Source organism: Sinohyriopsis cumingii, chromosome 16, assembly GCF_028554795.1.
Source record: "Sinohyriopsis cumingii isolate HCF-2022 chromosome 16, ASM2855479v2, whole genome shotgun sequence".
NCBI classification, from domain to species: Eukaryota; Metazoa; Mollusca; class Bivalvia; order Unionida; family Unionidae; genus Sinohyriopsis; species Sinohyriopsis cumingii.
The window spans coordinates 32,812,034-32,836,625 of record NC_142976.1 but is presented as its reverse complement, the minus strand read 5'-3'; the positions used below and the strand labels follow the sequence as shown (position 1 = coordinate 32,836,625).

At 33.7% G+C, this 24,592-nt stretch overlaps 2 protein-coding genes across 2 annotated transcripts in view; both read right to left on the bottom strand.

The window, feature by feature from the left end:
- Positions 1-9,836: 9,836 nt before the first annotated feature.
- LOC149780170 (uncharacterized) lies at positions 9,837-14,990 on the bottom strand. The gene is made up of 6 exons (XM_089936915.1): positions 14,909-14,990; positions 14,340-14,416; positions 13,503-13,627; positions 12,451-12,615; positions 11,575-11,621; positions 9,837-10,025 (listed from the first exon to the last, which is right to left on the bottom strand). The coding sequence occupies exons 2-6, from the start codon at positions 14,405-14,407 to the stop codon at positions 9,975-9,977; spliced, it is 456 nt and encodes a 151-aa protein (XP_089793041.1). The 5' UTR covers positions 14,408-14,416; positions 14,909-14,990; the 3' UTR covers positions 9,837-9,974.
- A 5,873-nt stretch (positions 14,991-20,863) lies between these two features.
- LOC149780169 (uncharacterized) overlaps positions 20,864-24,592 on the bottom strand; it is a 104,728-nt gene continuing 100,999 nt past the window's right edge. Inside the window, exon 10 of the mRNA XM_089936914.1 lies at positions 20,864-24,219. Within this exon, the coding sequence (XP_089793040.1) occupies positions 24,216-24,219 (4 nt within the window). The 3' untranslated portion in view covers positions 20,864-24,215. The remainder of the gene's footprint in view (positions 24,220-24,592) is intronic.

Sequence of the window (24,592 nt, the reverse complement as noted above, 5' to 3'; positions counted from 1 at the left end):
ATTCCATTTTCCGGCACTAGAATATATTTCAGCCTCGACAATACAAAAAGTGACCTTTAAAAAAATCCAAATGTTGTTTGTATTTGTATCACCTCTCTGGCGTCTAAAACATCCCGAAAAGCTTTTTTTGCGCTGCACGACCGAAAGAAATCCAAAGCAAATCTTTCCAGCTTTCATAACTCTTATAAGAAACGTCTCCCCAATTTTAAGAACTACACAATAATTTACTCTGTCAGCTCAATGAGGGAGAAGAAGTTTCTACAACCTTCACGAATGTAAATCACACTAAAAAAACGTTCGCTTGCCAGATGGTTTATCAATATTTTCAGCCGAAATCAGGGTAATAGTCCATGCCCTGAAATGTATCGAAATCAAACATAGGATCATATATTTTATAATTTTATATATTCATGTTTTAATTAGTCAGAAGTAGGCATGCTATTTTTCATGTCATTAATGTTCGTTGATGAGTGAGATAAAGTTATCAGTTGCAGTTATTGTGTTATTCGCATCTTACACATATTTAGCCATTTAGGCAACCTTCAACCAGGATTACCTGTTCGAGTTTTGTTCACTCTGAGCAACGAAGCTACCCTGATTACTGTTCATGCTGGATTGTTCTATTGTATGACAAGAGGTAAGTAACTTTCTGATTCGATACTTTGCTACTTGTCTGTATAAACAACATATCATGAACAGCATATTAGTGGTGGTCATTTCATTGGAGCTTCTGAAGGATGCTGGTCAGGGGATTGCAGTAAGAAAAGTGACTGACTTCTTTGATTCACTATCAGATCTTCCGTTGGAGTTGGAAAACCAATTATTGACCAATATTGTCATTAAACATACCGAATTATGCACCTCTCACAATATAATATACTGCTGGTTACCCAGCTATGTCGGTATTAAAGGTAAAAATTCCATTTGTGAAGAATCGACTGAGTTTTCTGCAATCAGATTGGACATACATAGTCATGTGATACTGGTCTGGATTGCTTGAAAATTCGGTAAATTCTGTGGACTACATTTGGTTCCCCATTTCCAGGTAATTTTATGTGAAGCTTTATCAATACCAACACCTTATAGTAATAATAACAACAAGCTACCACCCGCCCTCTTCCGTGATTTCCGATCAAAATTTGCAACCCCCTGAGTAAAATCGCTCATTAGAAGTTACAACAGTGTAATCGAATAGTCATTACTGCATTCCAAAACACATTCCCTTTACACAAAGAAAGCAAATGGCAGGTTTTACAAGCTAATCTTTAGAAATCGTTGCATTTTGCTTCGACAATATATTCCAGCAGCTGTTATTAAAGGTCATGGTCAAATGACGAGCATGCGATCTCACTGAAAATTGACACAATGAAAGATCGAAATGCGTAGAAAGCAATAACTACGAATGCTACAACTACTCGTGCCATCTGCAAGTGTAATGTTGAAAAAAGGTAGAATCTGGTTTAAACAACACCATCCAACTAATTTTAAAAATATGACCATACCAAGTTCCTTAGATCTGGTATGACTCGCTCTGATATTCTACCCAGTAATCCTATATGAGTCGACGATACTTGGCTAGCGAAGATGGGGCTATGTATTCTGGTGCAGTGAAGATAATAATGAAAGAAAACTATGAGTTACGTAAAAGAGAATGTTTTGTTGATGATATCCGCCTACATGATGACAGTAAGGAAATAAAATTGAATTATAAGGATTAAATGATCATGATTGGTTAATTATCGACGTGTAAACTGTTCCCTAATCGCTCACAAAGTAAACATCGAGTCCTTCAGACTTAATTTAATTTGTGAGCGATTAAGTAAATTTTGCACATGATAAATACGCAGCCAAGAACATTTAATCCTCTAAAGAAAGAGCAGAATGTTGCGTACGAACGTGGTAGTCATTGCAAGAATAGCATTTGTCATACGTATTTAACCCACTCATACATATCAACCGGTTCAGACCCACCAGAGTAAGTGTCTTGCTGTTGCTGTTGCTGCTGTTGTAGGGTTTAACGCCATTTTTCAGCACAAGATAGGCTATACATGGCGGCCAGTATAAATGGTGGAGGAAAAACCCTGGAAAACTCAGGGAAGAACCACCGACCCACGAGAAGCTACTGGCAGGCTTTCCCACGTACCCACGCTAGCCGAGCCTTGGACTTGAACCCACGCAGACAGAGGTGAGATGGCAGTGATCCGGAACGGTGAGCGCTTTAGACCACTCGGTCACTCGGGGCCCCAGTAAGTGTCTTGCAATGAAACTTTCACTATGAAATTTTTCATCATATATTCTTTGGATCTCCAACCTACACGTGATCGTTATTACAATGTTAAACACACGAAGTGTTACGTTTAAGCTTTTAATAAATGCAACAAGAAAAGAGTGAAGAGAACAAGCTTTGAAAAAATGTAACAAATAATTTATTTCCCTAGAAACACAAAGTAAAAATGAGGAAAAGAACTTACGGTTTTAAGAATCAAATCCAAAAATAATCCAAGAATAATCCCAGAAATAATAATTAGAAGTCCTATTAATAAAATGTTCTAATGAATTTGAGTTCGAGTCACGACGAAAATTCAAAATGGAAGGCAATGACTTATACTGTAGTCAGTATAGCACTAATGTGTCAACAGTTCTTTGCTGATCTAAAGAAAAAATATTCCGGTGTTTGAATTTCCGAATAAAATTTCAATAAATGTCTTTGTCCAAGAAATTCTATATGAGCACTTAAATGTTCAAAGGGAATAGAATCAATCTCTTAGAATCCGAAAAATCTGAAGAAAAATTAAAGTCTTAAACTACAACTGGTCACAATAGAAAAACACCCTACATCCAAGTATTTAAAAGCTCGACTGAGATTAGTTTTCAAATCATCAGCATTAAACTTGACTACTGCTCAATTCCGGTAAAACCAGAATTTCGAAATAGAGGCTATTAAATGTACAAAGTCACGTACAACCAGAACAGACTAGATTCCACCCTAAAATCCCACACTAGGAATGAATAAAAATAAAAGGAATTTGTTTACTTCAACTATTACTAATTTTGAATCAAGGTCAGGAACTAGGTCAGCATAAAGGTACAAAGTTCTATTATTAGGAGTTTACGAAAAAAGTCAGTCAGGTCAACTAATTTCTGGAAAATGTCGTATTCCAGTAAACAAAATAAATTACATTACTATGACATGAAATGGAATGAAAAATTTAAAACTCACAGACAATTAAATTAAATCAAATATATATTAAATCAAATATATATAACACTTCCCCCATAAAGAAAAAGAAAGATTTATATCATAAAGCTTTCTTTTTACCATAGATTAATTAACGAGGTTATTATAAAAAAAAAACATAAGGAGAACTCTTATGAATCATACACAGTGTACTTGAAATGATACATTTCTATACACAGGAAAGTGAATCTGCTATTAAATTATTTTTTCCTTTAATGTGCCTGATGTCAATATTATATTCCTGTAACAACAGATTCCACCTTAGTAGTCTTTGGTTTTTGTTTTTCATCTTGCCGATGAAAGTAATGGGGTTGTGGTCATTAATCACAATAATCAAAGAAGGGGCCGAGCTAAGGTAAATTTCAAAATGTTGTAATGCCAATATCAAAGCCAAACATTCCTTCTCCATTGCTGAGTAATTTATTTGGTGCTTATTTAATTTCTTAGAAAAAGAACACACTGGATGATCAACACCATTTTCGACTTGTTGAATCAATACAGCTCCAACCCCAACATCACTTGCATCAATAGACAGTTTACATGATTGGCTGAAATTTGGAGCCGTAAGAACTGGCACTCTTGTATGTATGGCTTTTAACTTACCAAAAGCCTCGTGACATTTTTCAGTCCAAAATAACTTGTTTATTTGCTCAATAAATTTGTCAGGGGTTCAGCAATTATAGAAAAATTGGAACAAAATTTCCGATAGCATCCAGCCATACCTAAAAATCGCATCAGTTGCCTTTTACTAACAGGCACAGGGAATTCAGAGATAGCCTTGACCTTAGCATCTATAGGTTTAGCTTGTCCATGTCCCACAATATGTCCTAGAAAATTTACACTAGCAGGGCAGAACTCACTTTTGGAGAAATTAATTGTCAAACTTGCATCTGTGAGTCTGTCAAAGAATTTCCGAATTGTTGCTAAATGTTCTTTCCAGGTGTCGTTGTAAATGATGACATCATCGATGTAAGCATGACAATTATCTAGACCAGAGGTGATCATATTCATTAGACGTTGAAAAGTACTTGGCGACTATTTCATCCCAGACGGCATCACTTTATATTGATAAAGTTCATCTGGAGTCACGAATGCCGAAATTTACTTTGCTCTTTCCGTTAGTTGAATTTGCCAAACTCCTTTTGGATTGTCAAATTTGGTGACATACTTGGCATTTCCGATCTTATCAATACAGTCATCGATTCTTGATAATGGAAATGAATCTGTTTTGGTCACACTGTTCACCTTCCTATAATCAGTGCACATACGGAAAGTTTTATCTGGTTTTGGAACAAGTATACATGGTGAACGCCAGTAACCTTTACTGGGCTCGATGAAATCATTCTCCAACAAATACTTAATTTATGGTTTGAACTATTCCTGTTTGAGAGGGTTCATCCTGTATGGGTGTTGTTTCACAGGTTTGGAATTTGCGATTTCAACGTCATGGTAGATTTTGTTTATTCTTGTAGGAACATCTGGAAATAAGTGCTCTTATTCAAATAATAACTGTTTAAGATCATTTATTTCTTGCTGTTGCAAAGGTGAAAGTTTCTAGTCCAGATCTTTCATAATTTCTGAATTACGAAGATTTGTCACTCCAATATCAGTAGAATCCGATGATATTCCTTCACTAAAATCTTCAGTGAGTGAGACCGGTACAACTACATTTAATTGCATGTTTAACCTGGCTATCTTTTTCAGTATAATGGTACTCCTATAATATATTTAAATCCCTAGAGTAGTATTATTATTATTTAACTCATTCATTTTCTTCGTAACTTTGTAAGGGCCATAATACCTAAACTGACGAAAATTTTGAAGAATGATCAAGAGAAACAGAACTATATTACCAGACTCAAAAGTTTTTTCCATTGAAGTTCTGTCAAACCATAATTTCACTTTTGACTTGAACTGCTGAATTCAAATTCAGCCATAATAGGCTATAGACTTCTAGACCATAAATTTGACCCTTGACCCTATTGGACAGATTTGGGAAGGTCAAATAGAGTAAAAACTTTACTAAAACTTTTACTATTGTTTAAGATTTAATATACCTTAAAGGAATTATCTCTGTAAACATTGTTGATGCACACATAATGGTCAACAAGTATTGGTTACATGATTTGGTCTTAGGTAAGGGACTAACACAATCTACCATAATTCTACTAAATAGTTCCTCGTCAAATGCAGGAATAAGTTGCAAATGAGCTTTAGGTATCTTCTGATTTGTTGTCCTACCATTTGACAAGTGTGACAAGATCTACAGTATTTACAAACATCACTTTTGATTTTTGGCCAATAAAAGTGAGTTAATATCTTGTGAAAAGTTTTATTAATCCCTAAATGACCAGCCAAAGGTGTTTCATGGGCCATACTAAGTATTTCCTGTCTGTAAGGTTTTGGAACTACAATTTGATAGTTCACTGACCATTCGTCACCAGTAGGTTTCCTAGGGAGGTCTCCATGTTTATAACGAAATCTCAGACAGCAACTTCAGTGGCATCAGTTTTCCTGTTCGACGACAAGTGGTTGTCGTTTGTCACCATGGTTAGAATAAAGAGAATGAGTAGTTAAAAGAGGATCACTGTGATCAATACCTTCTGATTGATCCAAACAAGGAGTGAATGTGACCTCATCAAAAGCCTGACCAATACATGTGTCAGCTAAAGGAATGCTTTCCTTAACAACATCAATCTCAAGAGCTTTCTTTGTCATAGCTCTGGTAACTGTACAAGCTGGGTATGCATCAGGTAATAGTTTTTCAATTGTATAGACGTTTTGATCCAAACAAGGTTTGTTAGTTACAAGTGGATTAACCACAACATTTTATCCAGCTAGGTCGTTGCCTAGTAATAAATTAATGCCCTCAAAGGGTAAAACAGAGACTGTTCCGACTGTCACGGGTCCTGAGAATAAGTCGATGACAAATTTTCACAATGGAGAGGAACATTAACAAAGCCACACTCTACTCCCTGAACAAGAACACTCTCATTAGAAGAAGGCTTCTAAGAAAAAGGCAAAGTACCTGGCAATAAAAGATTCTGAGAAGATTCTGTGTCCCTTAAACTTTTAGTAGGGATGGAATCGGCCAAATCACCCAACAGTGATATAGAACTCTTCGATATGAGTAGTTCATTATTATCCATAATAAAATCAGACTGGAGTTTATTAGACCCAACAAATGTATTGCTTTCAATACATGACCGTGACTTTGACCCCTTAGAAATAAGAGCATTTGGAATAGGTCTGTCTTGATTCTGATGCTTTTTTTCAATTTGTAGCAATCAGAAATAACGTGTAAATTCTACTTGCAATTAGTACACGTAGGAAGAGACAAGGATCTTCAATCAAAGTTATCTGAAGCTTGATTTTTAAAAGTTGTGCCAGTTTGAGATTTAGAAGGGCTTGTATTAGGCTGAAATACTTTTCTGCCAGAAGGCTGCTGAGTGGAAGACTTTCCTACAAAAGGAACTTTATGAGTTAAAGGATACTCATCAGCAGCACGAGCAGCAGTTTCCAAGGTTTCGATCCTACGCTTGCAAGATAAGTTTTAATGTTACTATGGGCACAGTTCTTGAACTCTTCAAGTAATACAGGTTGTTTGAGACTTTCATAATCTTGTTCAACTTTCTTGGCTAAGCACCATCTATCAAATATCTGCTCATTTTCTCTAGCAAATTCAGCATGCATTTGTCCAGCTGCTTTTTTGTAGATCATGAACTTTTACCGATTAGCCCCAGGGACTAACGCATAACCTTTTAAGATCCATTCCTTAACCACATCATAGTTACAAGTTTGGTGAACTTACAGTGAATTGTAAATATAACTAGCCTTACCAATGCGTACTCATTGTAATAACTGAGTTATATGCTCCCTTGGCCATTTCAAATTTTAAGCAACGTTTTGAAAACGAGCAAAATATTTGTCTACTTCTCTTTCTCTGAAAGGGGGCACTAACCTAATATTCTTTGCAACATCAGAACCTAAATTTGTATGTGAAGTGGGAATGTGCTTTTCGCTTCCCATCTCCATTTCTTTTATTCGAACTTGAAATCCTCTCTCTTCCTTCTCTCTTTTCATTTGTTTGTCTTTCTCTCTTTCTTCCCTATCTAATTGCATTTTTTTTCTCTCTTTCCTGTCTCTCTCTCCTCTTTCTTAAATTGTAACTGCATTTGTTTTTCTTCTATTTGAAGTTCCAGCTTCCTAAACTCCAATTCCATCTTGTATTTTAATTCCTTCACTTTTATATCACTGATACAGACTTACTAATCGAAACCAAAACACTTTTATCCAAAACATTCTTTCCTATTAAATACCGGACAAAAATATTTTTATTTCTTACTTCGTTAAGGAAGTTTTTGCCTCAGAAAGATCATATTTTCTGGCAAGTTGAATTAATTCATCTTTTTCCAAAAGGTCTAATTGTTCCTGGTTAGGACATGAAAAAAAGATTTCCACTTTTGATGACATTGTAGAAAAAGCTTGCTGATTTCACCTGGGATTTAAAAAAACTAAAAAACTAAGGGAATCCAAATTTAAACAAAAACAAAGGTTTCTGAAATATTTTAGCCAAAATTCATATATCCCAGACGAGCCCCAATTTGTTTTTTATATGTTTAGGCTCTTAATAAACGCAACAAGAAGAGAGTCACGTCAACAAGCTTTGTAAAATTTGTCAAATAATTGATTCCCTAGAAAAACAAGGTAAAAATGAGGAAAAGAAATTGCGGTTTTAAGAACCAATTCCAAAAATAATCCAAGAGTAATCCCAGTATTAAAAATTAGAAGTCCTATTAATAAAATGTTCTAATGAATTTGAGTTTGAGTCCCGACGAAAATCCAAAATGGAAGGCGATGACGTATACTGTAGACAGTATAGCACTGATGCGTCAACAGTTCTTTGTTGTTCCATAGAAAAAGTATTCCGGTGTTTGAATTTCCGAATAAAATTTCAATAAATGTCTTTGTCCAAGAATTCTATATGAGCACTTAAATATTCCCAGGGAAAAAATTCAATCTATTAGAATACAAATAATCTGAAGAAAAATTAAAGTATTAAACTCCAACTTGTCACAACAGAAAAAACACCTCACATTCATGTGTTTAAAAGCCCGACAGAGATTATTTCTCAAAACATCAGCATTAAACCTGACTACAGCGCAACTCCGGTGAAACCGCAGTTTCAAAATAGAGGCTATTACATGTACAAAGTCACGTACACCTAGAACAGACTCGATTCCACCCTAAAATCCCACACTAGGAATGAATAAAAATAAAAAAGTTGTTTACTTCAACTGTTACAAATTTTGAATCAAGGTCAGGAACTAAGTCAGCATAAAGATACAAAGTTATATTATAAGGAGTTTACGAGAAAAACAGACAGGTCAAACTAATTCCTGGAAAATGTCAAATTCCAGTAAAGAAAATTACATTGCTATGACATGTAATGGAATACAAAATTTGAAACTGACAAGCAAACAATTAAATCAAATCAAATATAAATTAAATCAAATATACATAACAGAAGGAACTCTCTGCTACGGCAAATTTGTCTTGAAAGAAATTTACAGCTTTCCTACAATATATATTATGTGCAACAAATTTTCCTTTTAATATTTTTAACCAACGTGTACTGTAAGCACCTTTTTATTATCTAGTTACCTTTATAGACTCCATTTACATTCATTGTTGACTGGAAACCTTCATCTATCAACCTCACCATCCAATCATTACTATTTTGTATTTTTATACGTCTTTGGTTGTTGTTGTTGTTGTTCTAGGGTTTAACGCCATTTTTCAGCACAAGATAGGCTATACATGGCGGCCAGTATAAGTGGTGGAGGAAGAACCCTGGAAAACCCAGGGAAGAGCCACCGACCCACGAGAAGCTACTGGCAGGCTTTCCCACTTACCCACGCTAGCGCGAGCCTTGGACTCGAACCCACGCAGACAGAGGTTACGTCTTTGGTAATAGAACTTTATGATACATAAATCTAAATCTTACTGTGGCGCTATATAGCCATATAATGCTGATGCACCGTAAATTCACAAGCAGCAAAATGTTTTTGAAAGCCTGTTTTTTATCTTGAGGTAGGATCAGGTTTGCTAGACTGACTATATGTAGTAAATAACAGTTGAGGAAAAGATTTGTGTGAAATTTTAACCTTGGCAACAATTTGCATGACCAATGTACCGGCTGTTGCACGACATTCTGACTGAAGAACATTAACGCAAACGCGAAAGCCATGGCAAATATGAAAGAGCGCCCGGACACACCGAAGGATGGACAGGAGGGATTATACGTTCGTGGAAGACATTTGCATTTGCCACATTTTTACATTTGATCTCATCCCTGATGCAATCCTCCATCCATGATTCGAAAACTTCCTTGCCATTTACTCATCTTTGCTAAACATAATAAGAAATACGATGATTGAACCTAACCCAATCTCCCGTTTAAGAGGAGCGCTGGGACATATCATCGGTTGGAAAGGGGGTATAAGATTGTAGGTCTGATGAGCAAACATTTTTTTGTAAACTTGTCTTTTCAATATGCACAGTATGTACACAAAAACAAATAAGGGCACAAATTAGCGTGTATTATCAAACTGTATTGCATATAAACGAGGCAGACGTAGACAATATTGATTACCACTCTACATTGAGAGTTTTAAACCAATAATCTTGATACATAGGGATATTCACGCTCTTCTATGTCTTCAAGGTAGAATAATCAAAATGTATGAACGTGCAGACATGGTCTTGGAGCACTACCATTTAGAACCTGAATAAATAATAAAAAAATAAAATAAATATAAGAAATCCGTAAAATAAATTATAGTAAGGCAGTATTTATTATTATACTGATGACATACAAATAATTTGTAAGCATTTAGAGTTCGTATCCAATGCATACATATACGAAGTGGATATTTTAATACACAATTCTAAATATATCAGTTGGAGATTTGACACCAAATGTCTACATATAACAAGGGGAGATTTAATACCCAATAGCTAAGTTATAACAAGTGGAGGTTTTAATACCCAATGGTTACATATAACAAGTGGAGATTTAATACACAATGGCTACATATAACAAACGGAGATTTTATACCCAATGGCTACATAGAACAAGAGGAGATTTAATATCCAATGGCTACATATAACAGGGGGAGATTTAATATCCAAAGACTACATATAACAGGTGGAGATTTAATACCCAACGACTACATATAACAAGTGATTTAATACCCAACGACTACATATAACAAGTGATTTATTACCCAACGACTACATATAACAGTGATTTATTACCCAACGACTACATATAACAAGTGATTTATTACCCAACGACTACATATAACAACTGATTTAATACCCAACGGCTACATATAACAAGTGGAGATTTAATACCCAAATGACTACTTATAACAAATAGTGATTTAATACCCAATGACAACACATAACAAATAGTGATTTAATACCCAATGACTACTTATAACAATAGTGATTTAATACCCAATGACAACATATAACAAATAGTGATTTAATACCCAATGACTACATATAACAAATAGTGATTGAATACCCAATGACTACATATAACAAATAGTGATTTAATACCCAATGACCACATATAACAAATAGTGATTTAATACCCAATAACTACATATAACAAATAGTGATTTCATACCCATTGACTACATATAACAAATAGTGGTTTCATACCTAAAACCTACATATAACAAATAGTGATTGAATACCCAATGACTACATATAACAAATAGTGATTTAATACCCAATGACTACATATAACAAATAGTGATTTGATACCCAATAACTACATTTAACAAATAGTGATTTATTACCCAATAACTACATATAACAGGTGGAGACCTAGTATCTAATGACTACACATAATAGGTGATTTAATATCCAGTGACTACATATCATAGGAGGAGATTTTAATGTCTGGGTTAAAAGATTTTGCACATTCATTGCAAGAATTAAGCCTTGTGAAAATACCTGCTTGTAGTAACCAAACACTCAAGGCAATTAACAGTTTGCAATAAGCATAAACAGACAGTCAAGGCAGACGGGCGTTGTTCAGATGTCAAAGACTTGTATAATGGTTTAAACAAATCTGTGCTTGGAGATCGTGCTCGAGTTTGCGCGGCATACAATTCTTATTCTGCATTTACTAATATCAACATAGACATGCTTTAGGATAATTATTATATATTTCATTTGCGGAATCTTTTATGTATTTAATGTTTTTATATATTATCGGTCGTCAATAATTTCATTTCAGTATATTTTTGGTATATTACCTTACTGTAGAAGTCAATGCATTCACGGTTTCTAACGTGGCCATCGCCTGAAATAGAAAATACCGTTTAACCTGAAGAAAAACAAACATGCAACATCGCCCTATTCTTGCAGTTCCGTTAATTCGCTTTTATTTTCGGATTCATCTATGGTGTTAATTTTAATTATGTTGATGTTGTTTGTTCCCGCAACAGCAATGTTCGTATTTAAAAGTTTAGAATTTTTAGAGAGATAAATTTGCAGATGATGGTACCGAGGAACAGAAGTAAGGTGTACAAAGAGGATGTTTAACACCTGCGTTATCAAGCACCTGTACCAAATAAGATCGGCTGAAATTCCACAACTTTCTGGCTATTGCTTACTTTGTGATACACCCATAAACAGGAAATAGACTTTCCTTTTCAGGTTACCTATCCTAAATTCGATGGCCGTAAGTAATTATGTAGTTAAAACAAAATATACTTGGAGGTGATGTCGAACTGTGTGGTCAATGACCTAAGCTGAAATATGTTATGTTCCCTAGTCTTGAAATTTTGGCGTACTATATTATACACATAAGATAAAATTTGATGCAGTGCTATGTGCAATTTACAAACACCTTAGCAAAAAAAATAGCCTGCAAGAGAAGCTTGATACCGTACGATATATATATATATATATATATATATATATATATATATATATATATATATATATATATATAGAGAGAGAGAGAGAGAGAGAGAGAGAGAGAGAATGTTTTCAGTACCATGAGATTGATTGGATAGATATATAATTTACAACATATAATCAAATAGAGAGAGAGAGATACCGTTCATTGCTTGATAGAGACAAAAGTATAGAAAAAAACACTAGATTTGAAAGGAAAATGTTATTACCGTCGCTATCGAACTCATGAAATATTTGAGACATGTCGGATCTGGTCACAAGATATACACAACGTACGTCCATATAGTGGTAAATTTTCTTAGCTTGATAGAAAAGTTGTGGATTGTGGCTGACCATGTTCAGGAAAAATTCCTTTTCTGTCATGAGACCATCGTCTGAAGGTAAAAAGGCTCTTGAGTGTCAGTATCACCTGTTATCAGTAGTAACACATATATTGGGTACATTGCATACTTTGCCACGTTTAAAACAATTTTGACTGTGCTTGAGAACAATTAATTGACCTAGATGTACCATTAAAACCGCACCATACCTCTGCCTACAGCTAATCGGATTGACCAAATATATGGTTAAAAACATTTTGACATTTGTTTCTACGAACACAATTCACTGAGTCTAATAAAGTAAAAATCATACATCTTACCACAATTGCTAAAATTTACTATTTCAGTCTTTTTGCTATGGACATTAAAATAGCAAAATAATTTTTTAAACCCAAGCATTCAGGTTACCTGTTCTGTTAACAAGCAAAAATTAAACTTCGAATAAAAGAGATGAAGTTAAATATATATATATATATATATATATATATATATATATATATATATATATATATATATATATATATATATATATATATATATATATATATAAGTGTGTGTGTGTGTGTGATTAGGTTTGGTCAACACGACAGAGGTAAGGAACAACGTCTTGGCAAGTTCCGTCTCATGTCATTTCCATCACAAATTTACTTCCCCTCCCACCATCCCCTCCCAGTTCCAACCGTTATGGCTGAAATTCCTGTATTGAGACTATGTAACGCTTTGTACATCTGACCCTTACTTAAAGACTCTACGATAATGGTTTAGATGTGTTTGGAATTCTCAAAATTAGGTCTGACATTTTATTATTTTGTATTTTTAGCAAAAAATTATTTTGTATTTTTCATGTACACCGATAGACGTATTATCGCCAGAAGCGTTATAATGCTTCTGTAACAGAAAAAAGGGTTCAGAATCTGATTCCTGTTCAGACCTCTACGTACCATTTTTGTCCGATGCTGCGAACAAAGCCAAAAATTCCGTCTCTGAGATTTCCTGACTGCCGTCGAAGTCCATCACACTGCACAGGTTTGTAAGAGCCGCTTGCTCCTGGGCTTCATCGGGCCTCCTTAGTTTTGAAGGAAGAGTGAACATATATTTTTTAAATAGGTTTTCATTCAACACGATTTACCCAACACAGATATACAAGCTTATAAGGATGTGACAAATCGTGTGCCCAGAGGCTACAATAATGGTGAGTGACCAGATTGGTGGGTAAACACATATTGGTTTCAGGCAGTCCAGTAGGCTACAATACACCATAATGGCCAGTTCTATTTTCCTTTGTTTTTCCCAGAAATATATTCACAACCAATAATTTACAAAGAAGTAGAAACCTCATTGGCTTGCGTTGATGTATAAAGAGATATTAAAGATACACTTATCATGAATATTTGCTTTCTTCATATCTATCCTGGCTACCATGTTTATTTTGAGGTTATTTAAGTAAAAAGTTAGTTTTATTTGTTTGCACACGAAGGTTAACAATTAACACATTATAAAAGCAAAAGAAACTTGTTTTGATGTGTTCAGGTAATAAAGTCCTCAGTATAATAATTGTAATACAGAGTTCAGGTTATATATATATATATATATATATATATATATATATATATATATATATATATATATATATATATATATATATATATATATAGAGAGAGAGAGAGAGAGAGAGAGAGAGAGAGAGAGACAGACAGACAGACAGACAGACAGAGAGAGCGAATGTTTGTCAACGTACAGCATGATTAACACTTAAATTATATATGAACCAAACTTACGAGGTAGTATTCAACTGTCCATAAACAAGGACTATGCAGGTAGACAGGATGATGAAATTCGTAAACATTTTCGTCAGCTGTAAAAGAAGATGATTAAGTATCGCGAGTTACTTTAGAAAAGGTCAATACCTTCCTCCATTTTTGGTTTTATTTTTGTCGCTATTATTATTATTATTATTATTAAATGCTGGGATATGTTTGTTAGTCCCAACAGCTAATATATTTAAAGAACTTTTAAAATAAAGAAAAATAAGACAATACGTGGGATAGATCATTACACTATATTTCCCCTTATGACGATTTCTTGAAATAAAAATATGCAAGGGAGAATAAATAATGATTTCCTTCTTATGGAAAATAAATACATTCATACAATTCTTGGTTCTTATTTGTTCTTCCTCAGTTATATATTACGTCTGTGTTAATAATTAAGTTACCGGGATACATAATGTACATTTGTAATGTTTCCAATATAAAAAAAATTAGGGCACGGTATCTTAAATGAAGACCTGCATGCCCCTAATGGTAAATTATATTTTACATACACTATCGAATGAACCGCTTCTTACCTTTGTTCCAGAACGTTGGTGTTCCAAATCTTCAGTGAGTATAAATAAAGGAATCGTGCATACCTTATCAAAAGTTCGCACGTAAAGTGTCAAAGGTCGCAACCTAGAGATAACCCTTCCTTATGCATCGAAAATTAAGAGCAACTATTATCATTGCGTTTCAAATCTGAGTTCACTGGGTCAGAAAAGAGAGAGAGAGAGAGAGAGAGAGAGAGAGAAAGAGAAAGAGAGAGAGATGATTATAATATTTTTATGTGTTTTTTATTGATAGGCGGTTGACTGCACCTTTAACAAATTATTGGCTTAAACCATGACGGGGAAATGGAAAGTCACTCGCTCAACGATTGGAAGGAATGAATCAACATAAAGACCTTTTCCCAAGCCAACATGAGATTGTCGTACAAAGTGAAACGATTTCAAATGCACAAGAAGACAGCTGTTAAAATGGATGGAAATTCAAGGAAAACGTTTATCCATGCTTGCAAAGTCAATATATAGGGAGCGATTGTCATTTTAATGTGCCGCCGTAGTTGACTTGGTAAAGTATCCGACATGCAATCCAAGAGTTTCGGGTTCGTTAACCACCAATGCGAGTCATCGGTTGGCTTTCTCTATGTGTCATTAAGAAAAGTACTAGGATAGCATTTGCTCATGATGATTTGTCCAGTAATGCACTCAAAATGCTGGAAAAATCTGAGAACAAGATCGACTTTATTGACTTTATACACGTGCCATAAACCTAACAACACGGTCCATTTGATTGCACGTACACACGTGCCATAAACCTACCAACAAGATCGATTTTATTGAACGTAAATACGTGCCATAAATCTAACAACAAGATCCATTTTACCGAACTTAAATACGCGCGGTACACCTAACAACAAGAACCATTTATTAAACGTAAATATGTGCCATAAACCTAACAACAAGATACAATTTATTAAGCTTAAATACGTGCCCTAAACCTAACAACAAGAACCATTTATTAAACTTAAATACGTGCGATAGAACTAACAACAAGATTCATTTTATTGAACCTAATCACGTGTTATAAAATAACTAAAACATCCATTTTTTAACACTTAAACACGTGCCATAAACCTAACAGCAAGATCAATTTTGTTGAACGTAAATACGTGCCATAAACCTAACAGCAACATCTGTTTTATTAAACTTGAACACATGCTATAGACTTAACAACAAGATCAATTTTATTGAAAGTAAATACATGCCACAAACCTAACAACAACATCCATTTTATTGAACTTAAACATTAACCTAACAACAACATACATTATATTCAACTGAAACAAGTGCCATAAACCTAATAAAAAGATCGATTTTATTAAAATTAGCTCCGTGACAAAACCGGAACAACAAGAACAATTTATTGAACTTCAATAGGTGCAATAAAACTAATAACACCATCTATTATTATACTTAAATATGTGCTACAAACCTAGAAACAGCAGCCATTTTATTGAACTTAAATAGTGCCGTAAACATAGTAATAATATGTTTTTATTGAACGTAAACACATGTTATAAAACTAACAACAACATCCATTTTATTGAACGTCAACACGTGACATAAACCTAACAAGATCAATTTAATTGAATTTAGATACCTGCCATAAAACTAACAAGAATCATTTTTCTAAGCTTAAATAGTGCCATAATTAATACAAAAAAAAAGAACCATTTAATAAACTTAAATTCGTGCCATAAACCTAACAACAGGGTCCATTTTATTGAACTAAATTATGAGCCACAAACCTAACGACATCAACCATTTTACTGAACTTATATAGTGCCATAAACGTAACTATAAGATGCATTTTGTTGAACTTAACACGTACCATAAACCTAACAAGAGCAACTATTTTATTGAACTTAAATAGTGCTATAAACCTAGTAGTAAGATGCATTTTATTGAACGTAAACACATGCAGTAACACTAAGAAAAAGATCAATTTTATTGAACTTACATACGTTCTGTAAACCTAACAACAATAATCATTTTATTGAACTTAAACAATTGACAAAAACCTAACAACAAGGATCATTTTACTAAACTTGAATAGTGCCATAATTCCAACAAAAAGAACCATTTATTAAACTTAAATTCGTGCCATAAACCTAACAACAGGGTCCATTTTATTGAACTAAATTATGAGCCATAAACCTAACAACAGGGTCCATTTCATTGTATTTAAATAGTGCCATAATCGCAATCATAAGATGCATTTTATTGAACTTAAATACATGTTATAGAACTAACAACAACATCCGTTTAATTGACCTTAAACACGTGTCATAAACCTAACAACAAGAATCATTTTATTGAACGTATACACGTGCCATAAAGCTACAAACAGGATCCATTTTATTGAACATAATAAGTTCGTGTCATAAACCTAACAACAATGATCATTTTACTGAACTTCAATAGTGCCATAATTCCAACAACAAGAACCATTTATTAAACTTAAATATGTGCCATAACCCTAACTACAAGAATCATTTTAATGAACGTAAACACGTGACTTAAACCTAACAACACGATCCATTTATTGAACTTAAATATGTGCCATAACCCTAACTACAAGAATCATTTTAATGAACGTAAACACGTGACTTAAACCTAACAACAACATCCGTTTAATTGACCTTAAACACGTGCCATAAGCCTAACAACAATAATCATTTTACTTAATTTCAATAGTACCATAATTCCAACAACAAAATCCATTTTATTGAACTTTAACACGTGCCATGAACCAAACAAGATCCATTATATTAAACTTAAATACGTGCCGTAAACCTAACAACAAGAACCATTTTATTGAATTTAAACACGTGACATAAACATATGTACTGTCCACATGACTCTTTCCTGCAAGGTGGAAAAGAAAACAATAAATTTCGTTACATAGCGAAGAGGTATGTGAACGAGCTGCACGATCATTAAACGATGAAACGAGTACACGTAATTAGTTTGGGTGTACACCATAATATACCTGGCATACGCAGTAATAGTACGGATATACTACGTTATCGTTTCGTATACAAGTAGATTAGTTTGATATGGTAATCCAATAGTTTGAGTAGAAGCGGAATTGCTACTGCTACAACAACTTCTACTATGCTATTACTACTTCTGCTTCTACTACTATTACTACTCTTAGTACAAGTAATTGTACTTGAATTGTTAACACTATTGATAACATGTTCAGATACAGAGAAGATTGATATATGTTTTCTAGAATTTTATATTCATCTCTGGTGCCATATGAAGCTTTTACAGTATAAATCACAAAGCAGCGTAAGTCACAAACAACCGTAATCCGGAGTTCTTAGCGTCTCTAAGAAAAATCATAGAGAAGCATACTTCGAAGTTCGTAGGGGCTATAAAATAACTCATAGAGAAGCATACTTCGAAGTTCGTAGGGGCTATAAAATAACTCACAGAAAAGCGTACTTCGAAGTTCGTAGGGGCTATAAAATAACTCACAGAAAAGCGTACTTCGAAGTTCGTAGGGATTATAAAATAACTCACAGAAAAGCGTACTTCGAAGTTCGTAGGGGCTATAAAATAACTCACAGAAAAGCGTACTTCGAAGTTTGTAGGGGCTATAAAATAACTCACAGAAAAGCGTACTTCGAAGTTCATGACCTCTGTAAACTAACCTACATGAATCATTAAGGGACAATATTGTGCACATTCGGGAACTCAGTTTTTGATGATTCCACTTGAAAACAATGTTCACAGTCTTCATTTTGCACACCTGCAATAACCCTTTTATGTTTGGCATAATAAACTAATATGTTGAAGGAAGTACAGTTTACAGAATGGAATTTTGTATGCGGATTCTTTCATATGTTAACTAACTGAACTTTAAAGTGTTCACGTGAATCGATCCAAGTGACCCTATGATTGTCGATTGGATTCTTTTGTGCTTATATACATGGGCCCATTATCTTTGTCAACATATGCTACCTTTCACATTTATCACACTCTATTTGGAGCTTCAGTCGGCTTATCAAAAAAGACTATGCGATAAATGAAGCTATACCTAAACACGTGAACAACAAGTGTAAATTGCCAAATTGTTTGCAGTCTAAAAAGGAAATGTCAATAATTGAAAGCCTAGACTGATTCATACTACCCCACTATAATAATTACATCGAGATAGATTCGCATATAGAAAGTGAACATGCAATTTATCTGCGTCTTTTTATTTTAATAGTATCTACTTTCTGCCTTTTTTACCCCGTTTTCCGGATGTGTAACCTTTTAGCACATTTGCAATAAATTTCGACTGTAATATATTATTAAGTTACAATCCATTATAAATGAAGGACATGTACATTCCTATCGACCTTGTCGGACCTCCATCGACCTTGTTGTACGTCCATGTTCCGTCCATGAAATATGATCTGTATCTAGTATGCAGTTACATATATGCCATAATTATCATAAAGCTGCATTCGTTCACAACATAAATTTATAACTAATATCACGCAAATTTATTTGGCTGCGCGTCACAGTGTATTACAATGGTTTTACGATCAACCCAAATCATCCAGTTTGGCTTGCTTACATTTTGGAAAACCTTTGCTTTGGTCTCAAAATAGTAAATGACAGGAAGTTTCATGACACTTGTTTTCGCTAAATTAAAGCATGCACTGTATACTACACTTTTACAAAGGGTCCACATCGGGTACAAATCATCTCATAGGAACACTTGGATGGTGGAGGAAAATGCTATCTACACCGTGCATTCTTGAGTTTACTAAGGAGTGCCATATTACCATTTCGTCTGCCATGGTGACGTATCTACGGGTTTGCCGTTATCTTGATACAATAAGGTGATGAAAATGTACAGAAACCGCCCTATCACCTAACATCTAAATTGTCTAATCGGTGTTTACAAGCTTTTATATTACCGTTATATCATTTGTTAAAAGAAAACAATTAAAGGAAACACGTAATTACTTTTCGAACATTAAAATTGGTCTTTTATATACATTGAGTCTTATTGTGAAACATGCCCTAACATTGCTACAATGCTGTATTGATTGTATAGAATCATGCATATATTTCATACTGTATTTCTGTCAAAGATAGTTCTTAACTCACATTTTCTGCCTAAGGGGATGGTAGATGTGCACCATACTGGTTAAATGGTGCCGAGCAAAGCAAAGTTATATATTAGTTCAAAACTTTGCAGCAATAATTTTGCTGTACATTCTGTCGTTATCAGCGTGACACGTAACGATTAGTTTTGACTAAGGGCTCGACTCGCGATAAATTGCCGATTGCTATGGATGGATTATTATGATCTGTTTGGGGTATGAACTGAGTTTCAATTAGAGTCCGTTCGAGATCGGTCCGACAGATATGGCAGTGTATGGTCATGTAGCGAAAAATGACCGACTTGAGACAAAATAGAGCAAAATTTTGGGCCATTTGAAACAGTTGTCATAAAATTTCATTTTGCAGACCCCTTGTTAATAAAGGAGGACTTGAGAAGACTATTATGACTTCGATGGGAGTGTTATAATTTTCTATTGTTACAGAAAGTAATCCTGATTGCCTTAGCATCACGAGTGTGTGTGTGTGTGTATGTGTTCCCAGGCGATATTCAAGGTTTTAACAAATGCCTCTCGCGAATTTAGTAGTCTAAGTTTCTGACGCAAGCCAGAATGTAGCTCCGAAAATTTGTTGAAAGTATTCTCCTCGTTAAATTGCCCTAGGGAAGTGTGTCGGAAAATTCAGGACACCAAAGACAGAGATTCAGCTGCATAGTAGAGCGAGTCTCAATAAAGCATAAGGTTAGTCTTAATTGAATACAAGATGCTTATTGATGTAAGTTTGTAATTATTTGCAGAATTATTTGTTTAAATTATTGCTTCGAGTTTCTCTGAGATCAAAAGTCAATTTTCTGCATGCATTTTGATTCATTGTATTTCATGAAATCCATTTCATTTCATACTGATCTAGAACAATAGCATTTACAGCCCATGTATTTCATAATGATGTATAAAAATAGCATCTACATATCGTGTATTTCATAATGATGTATCAAAATAGCATCTAGATATCGTGTATTTCATAATAATGTATTAAAATAGTATCTACATATCGGGTATTTCATACTGATGTATAAAAATAGCATCTACATATCGTATATTTCATACTGATGTATAAAAATAGCATCTACATATCGTGTATTTCATACTGATGTATGCAAATGGCATCTACGTATCGTGTATTTCATACTGATGTATAAAAATAACATCTACATAGCGTGCATTTCATATTGATGTATAAAAATAGCATCTACATATCGTTTATTTCATACTGATGTATAAAAATAGCATCTACATATAGTGTTTTTGATACTGATGTATACAAATGGCATCTACGTATCGTGTATTTCATACTGATGTATAAAATTAGCATCTACATTTCGTGTATTTCATAATGATGTATAAAATAGCATCTACATATCGTGTATTTCATAATGATGTATAAAAATAACATCTACTTATCGTGTATTTCATACTGATGTATACAAATGGCATCTACGTATCGTGTATTTCATACTGATGTATAAAAATAGCATCTACATTTCGTGTATTTCATAATGATGTATAAAATAGCATCTACATATCGTGTATTTCATAATGATGTATAAAAATAACATCTACTTATCGTGTATTTCATACTGATGTATACAAATGGCATCTACGTATCGTGTATTTCATACTGATGTATAAAATTAGCATATACATATCGTGTATTTCATACTGATGTATAAAAATAGCATCTACATCTCGTGTATTTCATACTGATGTATAATAGCATCTATATATCGTGTATTTCATAATGATGTATAAAAATAGCATCTACGTATCGCGTATTTCATATTGAAGTAGAAATAAAGGGCATATACATATCGTGTATTTCATACTGGTGTATAAAAATAGCATCTACATATCGTGTATTTCATAATGATGTATAAAATAGCATCTACATATCGTGTATTTCATACTGATGTAGAAATAAAGGGCATCTACATATCGTGTATTTCATACTGATGTATAAAAATAGCATCTACATATCGTGTATTTCATACTGATGTATAAAAATAGCATCTACTTATCGTGTATTTCATACTGATGTAGAATTAAAGGGCATCTACTTATCGTGTATTTCATACTGATGTAGAATTAAAGGGCATCTAGATATCGTGTATTTCATACTGATGTAGAAAAAATAGCATCTACTTATCGTGTATTTCATACTGATGTAGAATTAAAGGGCATCTAGATATCGTGTATTTCATACTGATGTAGAAAAGTATCATCTACATATCGTGTATTTCATACTGATGTATAAAAATAGCATCTACATATCGTGTATTTCATACTGATGTAGAAATAAAGGGCATCTACATATCGTGTATTTCATACTGATGTATAAAAATAGCATCTACATATCGTGTATTTCATACTGATGTATAAAAATAGCATCTACTTATCGTGTATTTCATACTGATGTAGAATTAAAGGGCATCTACTTATCGTGTATTTCATACTGATGTAGAATTAAAGGGCATCTAGATATCGTGTATTTCATACTGATGTAGAAAAGTATCATGTACATATCGTGTATTTCACACCAATCTGATCAATAGCATTTACAGCTCGTACATTTTATGCTGAACTAGAACAGTAACATGTTGTTACTGGATCTATTCACTAATTTGACACAATTTCGTTTCATCTCTTGCATGAAGCCTATTACTGCACAGAAGCTCTCAATGTAACATACATGCATGTTTTTTTTGGTTGTAAATCGATAATCTGATGCATGTCACTAAGAAAATAATTGACTGTTATGTAATTCTAAGCACTCATTATATATATATATATATATATATATATATATATATATATATATATATATATAAAGGATATCAGATGAGTTTAGTATTATTTGAATAATAATACACTTTACCATACCTTTCTTAACTGAAGTAGTTGTTCCTTCCACGTGCTAATGAAAGTTTCCATAGCATAAGACCGTTACACCTATTTTAGCATTTCTATAATTGTGTGATGTGATTGCATATTTTTCCAAACATAAACCGCACATAAATCAATATATACATCGATTTGGATGGAACGTTCTCGTTTACTTTACATTAAAATTATTTTAAACATTTTATTTTATTTGCTGAATTATGAAAAAACAGTCTGGCTACAAGTTCTCATAAAATTTGACAAACCTTTCCCCATACAAATACAGTGGTACAAATTAATCAAACGCGACAGAAAGTCAGAATATTAGTTTTCAACTTGGCTTCTTTTTCGTCTAGAGATGCTAGTAATGTCTATAAATTTAGTTCTTTTCCTTGGCACGTGTAGTTACTGCTGTTTTCCTGTCAGCTCAATAACTTCAAGGACACAATTGACGTACATTATCCTTAGATCACCACCCAAGCCCATACTCGCGAACAGTACCAGCAAATCTGCATTCCAGTATAGTACCAAATATGATAAACATCATTTTTAAGTATTAAATCTGGATTAATTTGCATTAAAATATCCACGTTCATAATCTTATCTTACAAACCTTGTAGTTCACGTTGTAGCACAAATGCTAAATGATTTGTGTTCAATGCTGGGAGCTACAGGGTCCCCTCTCAAATAAAGAAAATATATCAATAAAGAGCAGTCTTTTTGATAAATTACCCTCAACAAGTCAATTCGACAACCTCGTAATCGTTAATAACAACGGGGGCCATTTTAGAACCAGATAGCTCGAAATATCCGACAAACACAAAACAACTCTTCAACACTGGGTTGTAAAGTCAAAGCCAATGACTAGTTTCGTTTTCTTCCAAGAATGTTGCAAGATATATATATATATATATATATATATATATATATATATATAATGTTTTAGTTTATCAAATTTCCAATAGGGGAGGGAAACCTAAAATGCTGACAGTGTCATTGAATATCTTAATGTGATTTGGTTAAAAGGGAAGAGAGAAATAAGTATCGAGAGGAAACGTAGCGCAGCTGGCTGGAGAGGAGCTCAAGTTCAGTTGATTTTGATGCATGGGAGAAAAGGTCGTGATAAAAGCAGCAGTTCCAATATCCGAAGTAAACTTGAGTCTATTGTTATCAATTTACGTGCGCCTTCTTAAATTTTGTACTGAATCTGTCATTAGTACCACTATCTCCGATTCTTTCCAAAATAGTATTTTCACCAGTATGTCTCGATGTCAGCTGAGGAATAAAACATAGTTGATTTATAGACAAAATCAATTACAGCACAGATTTTTCAGTTTCTATAAATCATAGAAAATAAATAAATATTCCGTCAGAAGATGCATATAAATTTATTGGTAAAATTATCTGGTATATGGAGATTCTATCAGCTTGCAACAGTAATGACTTACGGTCACAAAATCTATAAGGAGGTAGACACAATTTGTGCAGAAGAATCATGTTGCTTGTTGGCATGTTTGTGTATTTTCGTAAACTAAGACGGTGAGAAGGATAACGTGGAATCAAAACAACATCGGTTAAGTTTTACAAGATGATTTCAATTACTGGGCATAATTTTAGTTTACTTTCATTCAGAATTTTTTTGACAACA

Coding starts and splice junctions, on each gene's coding strand:
- LOC149780170 (XM_089936915.1), bottom strand. CDS start 14,407: ATGTTTACGAATTTCATCATCCTGTCTACCTGCATAGTCCTTGTTTAT. Junction 12,616..13,502: donor CGCAGCATCGGACAAAAATG/GTACGTAGAGGT, acceptor TTTTACCTTCAG/ACGATGGTCTCATGACAGAA. Junction 10,026..11,574: donor GCATTGACTTCTACAGTAAG/GTAATATACCAA, acceptor TTATTTATTCAG/GTTCTAAATGGTAGTGCTCC.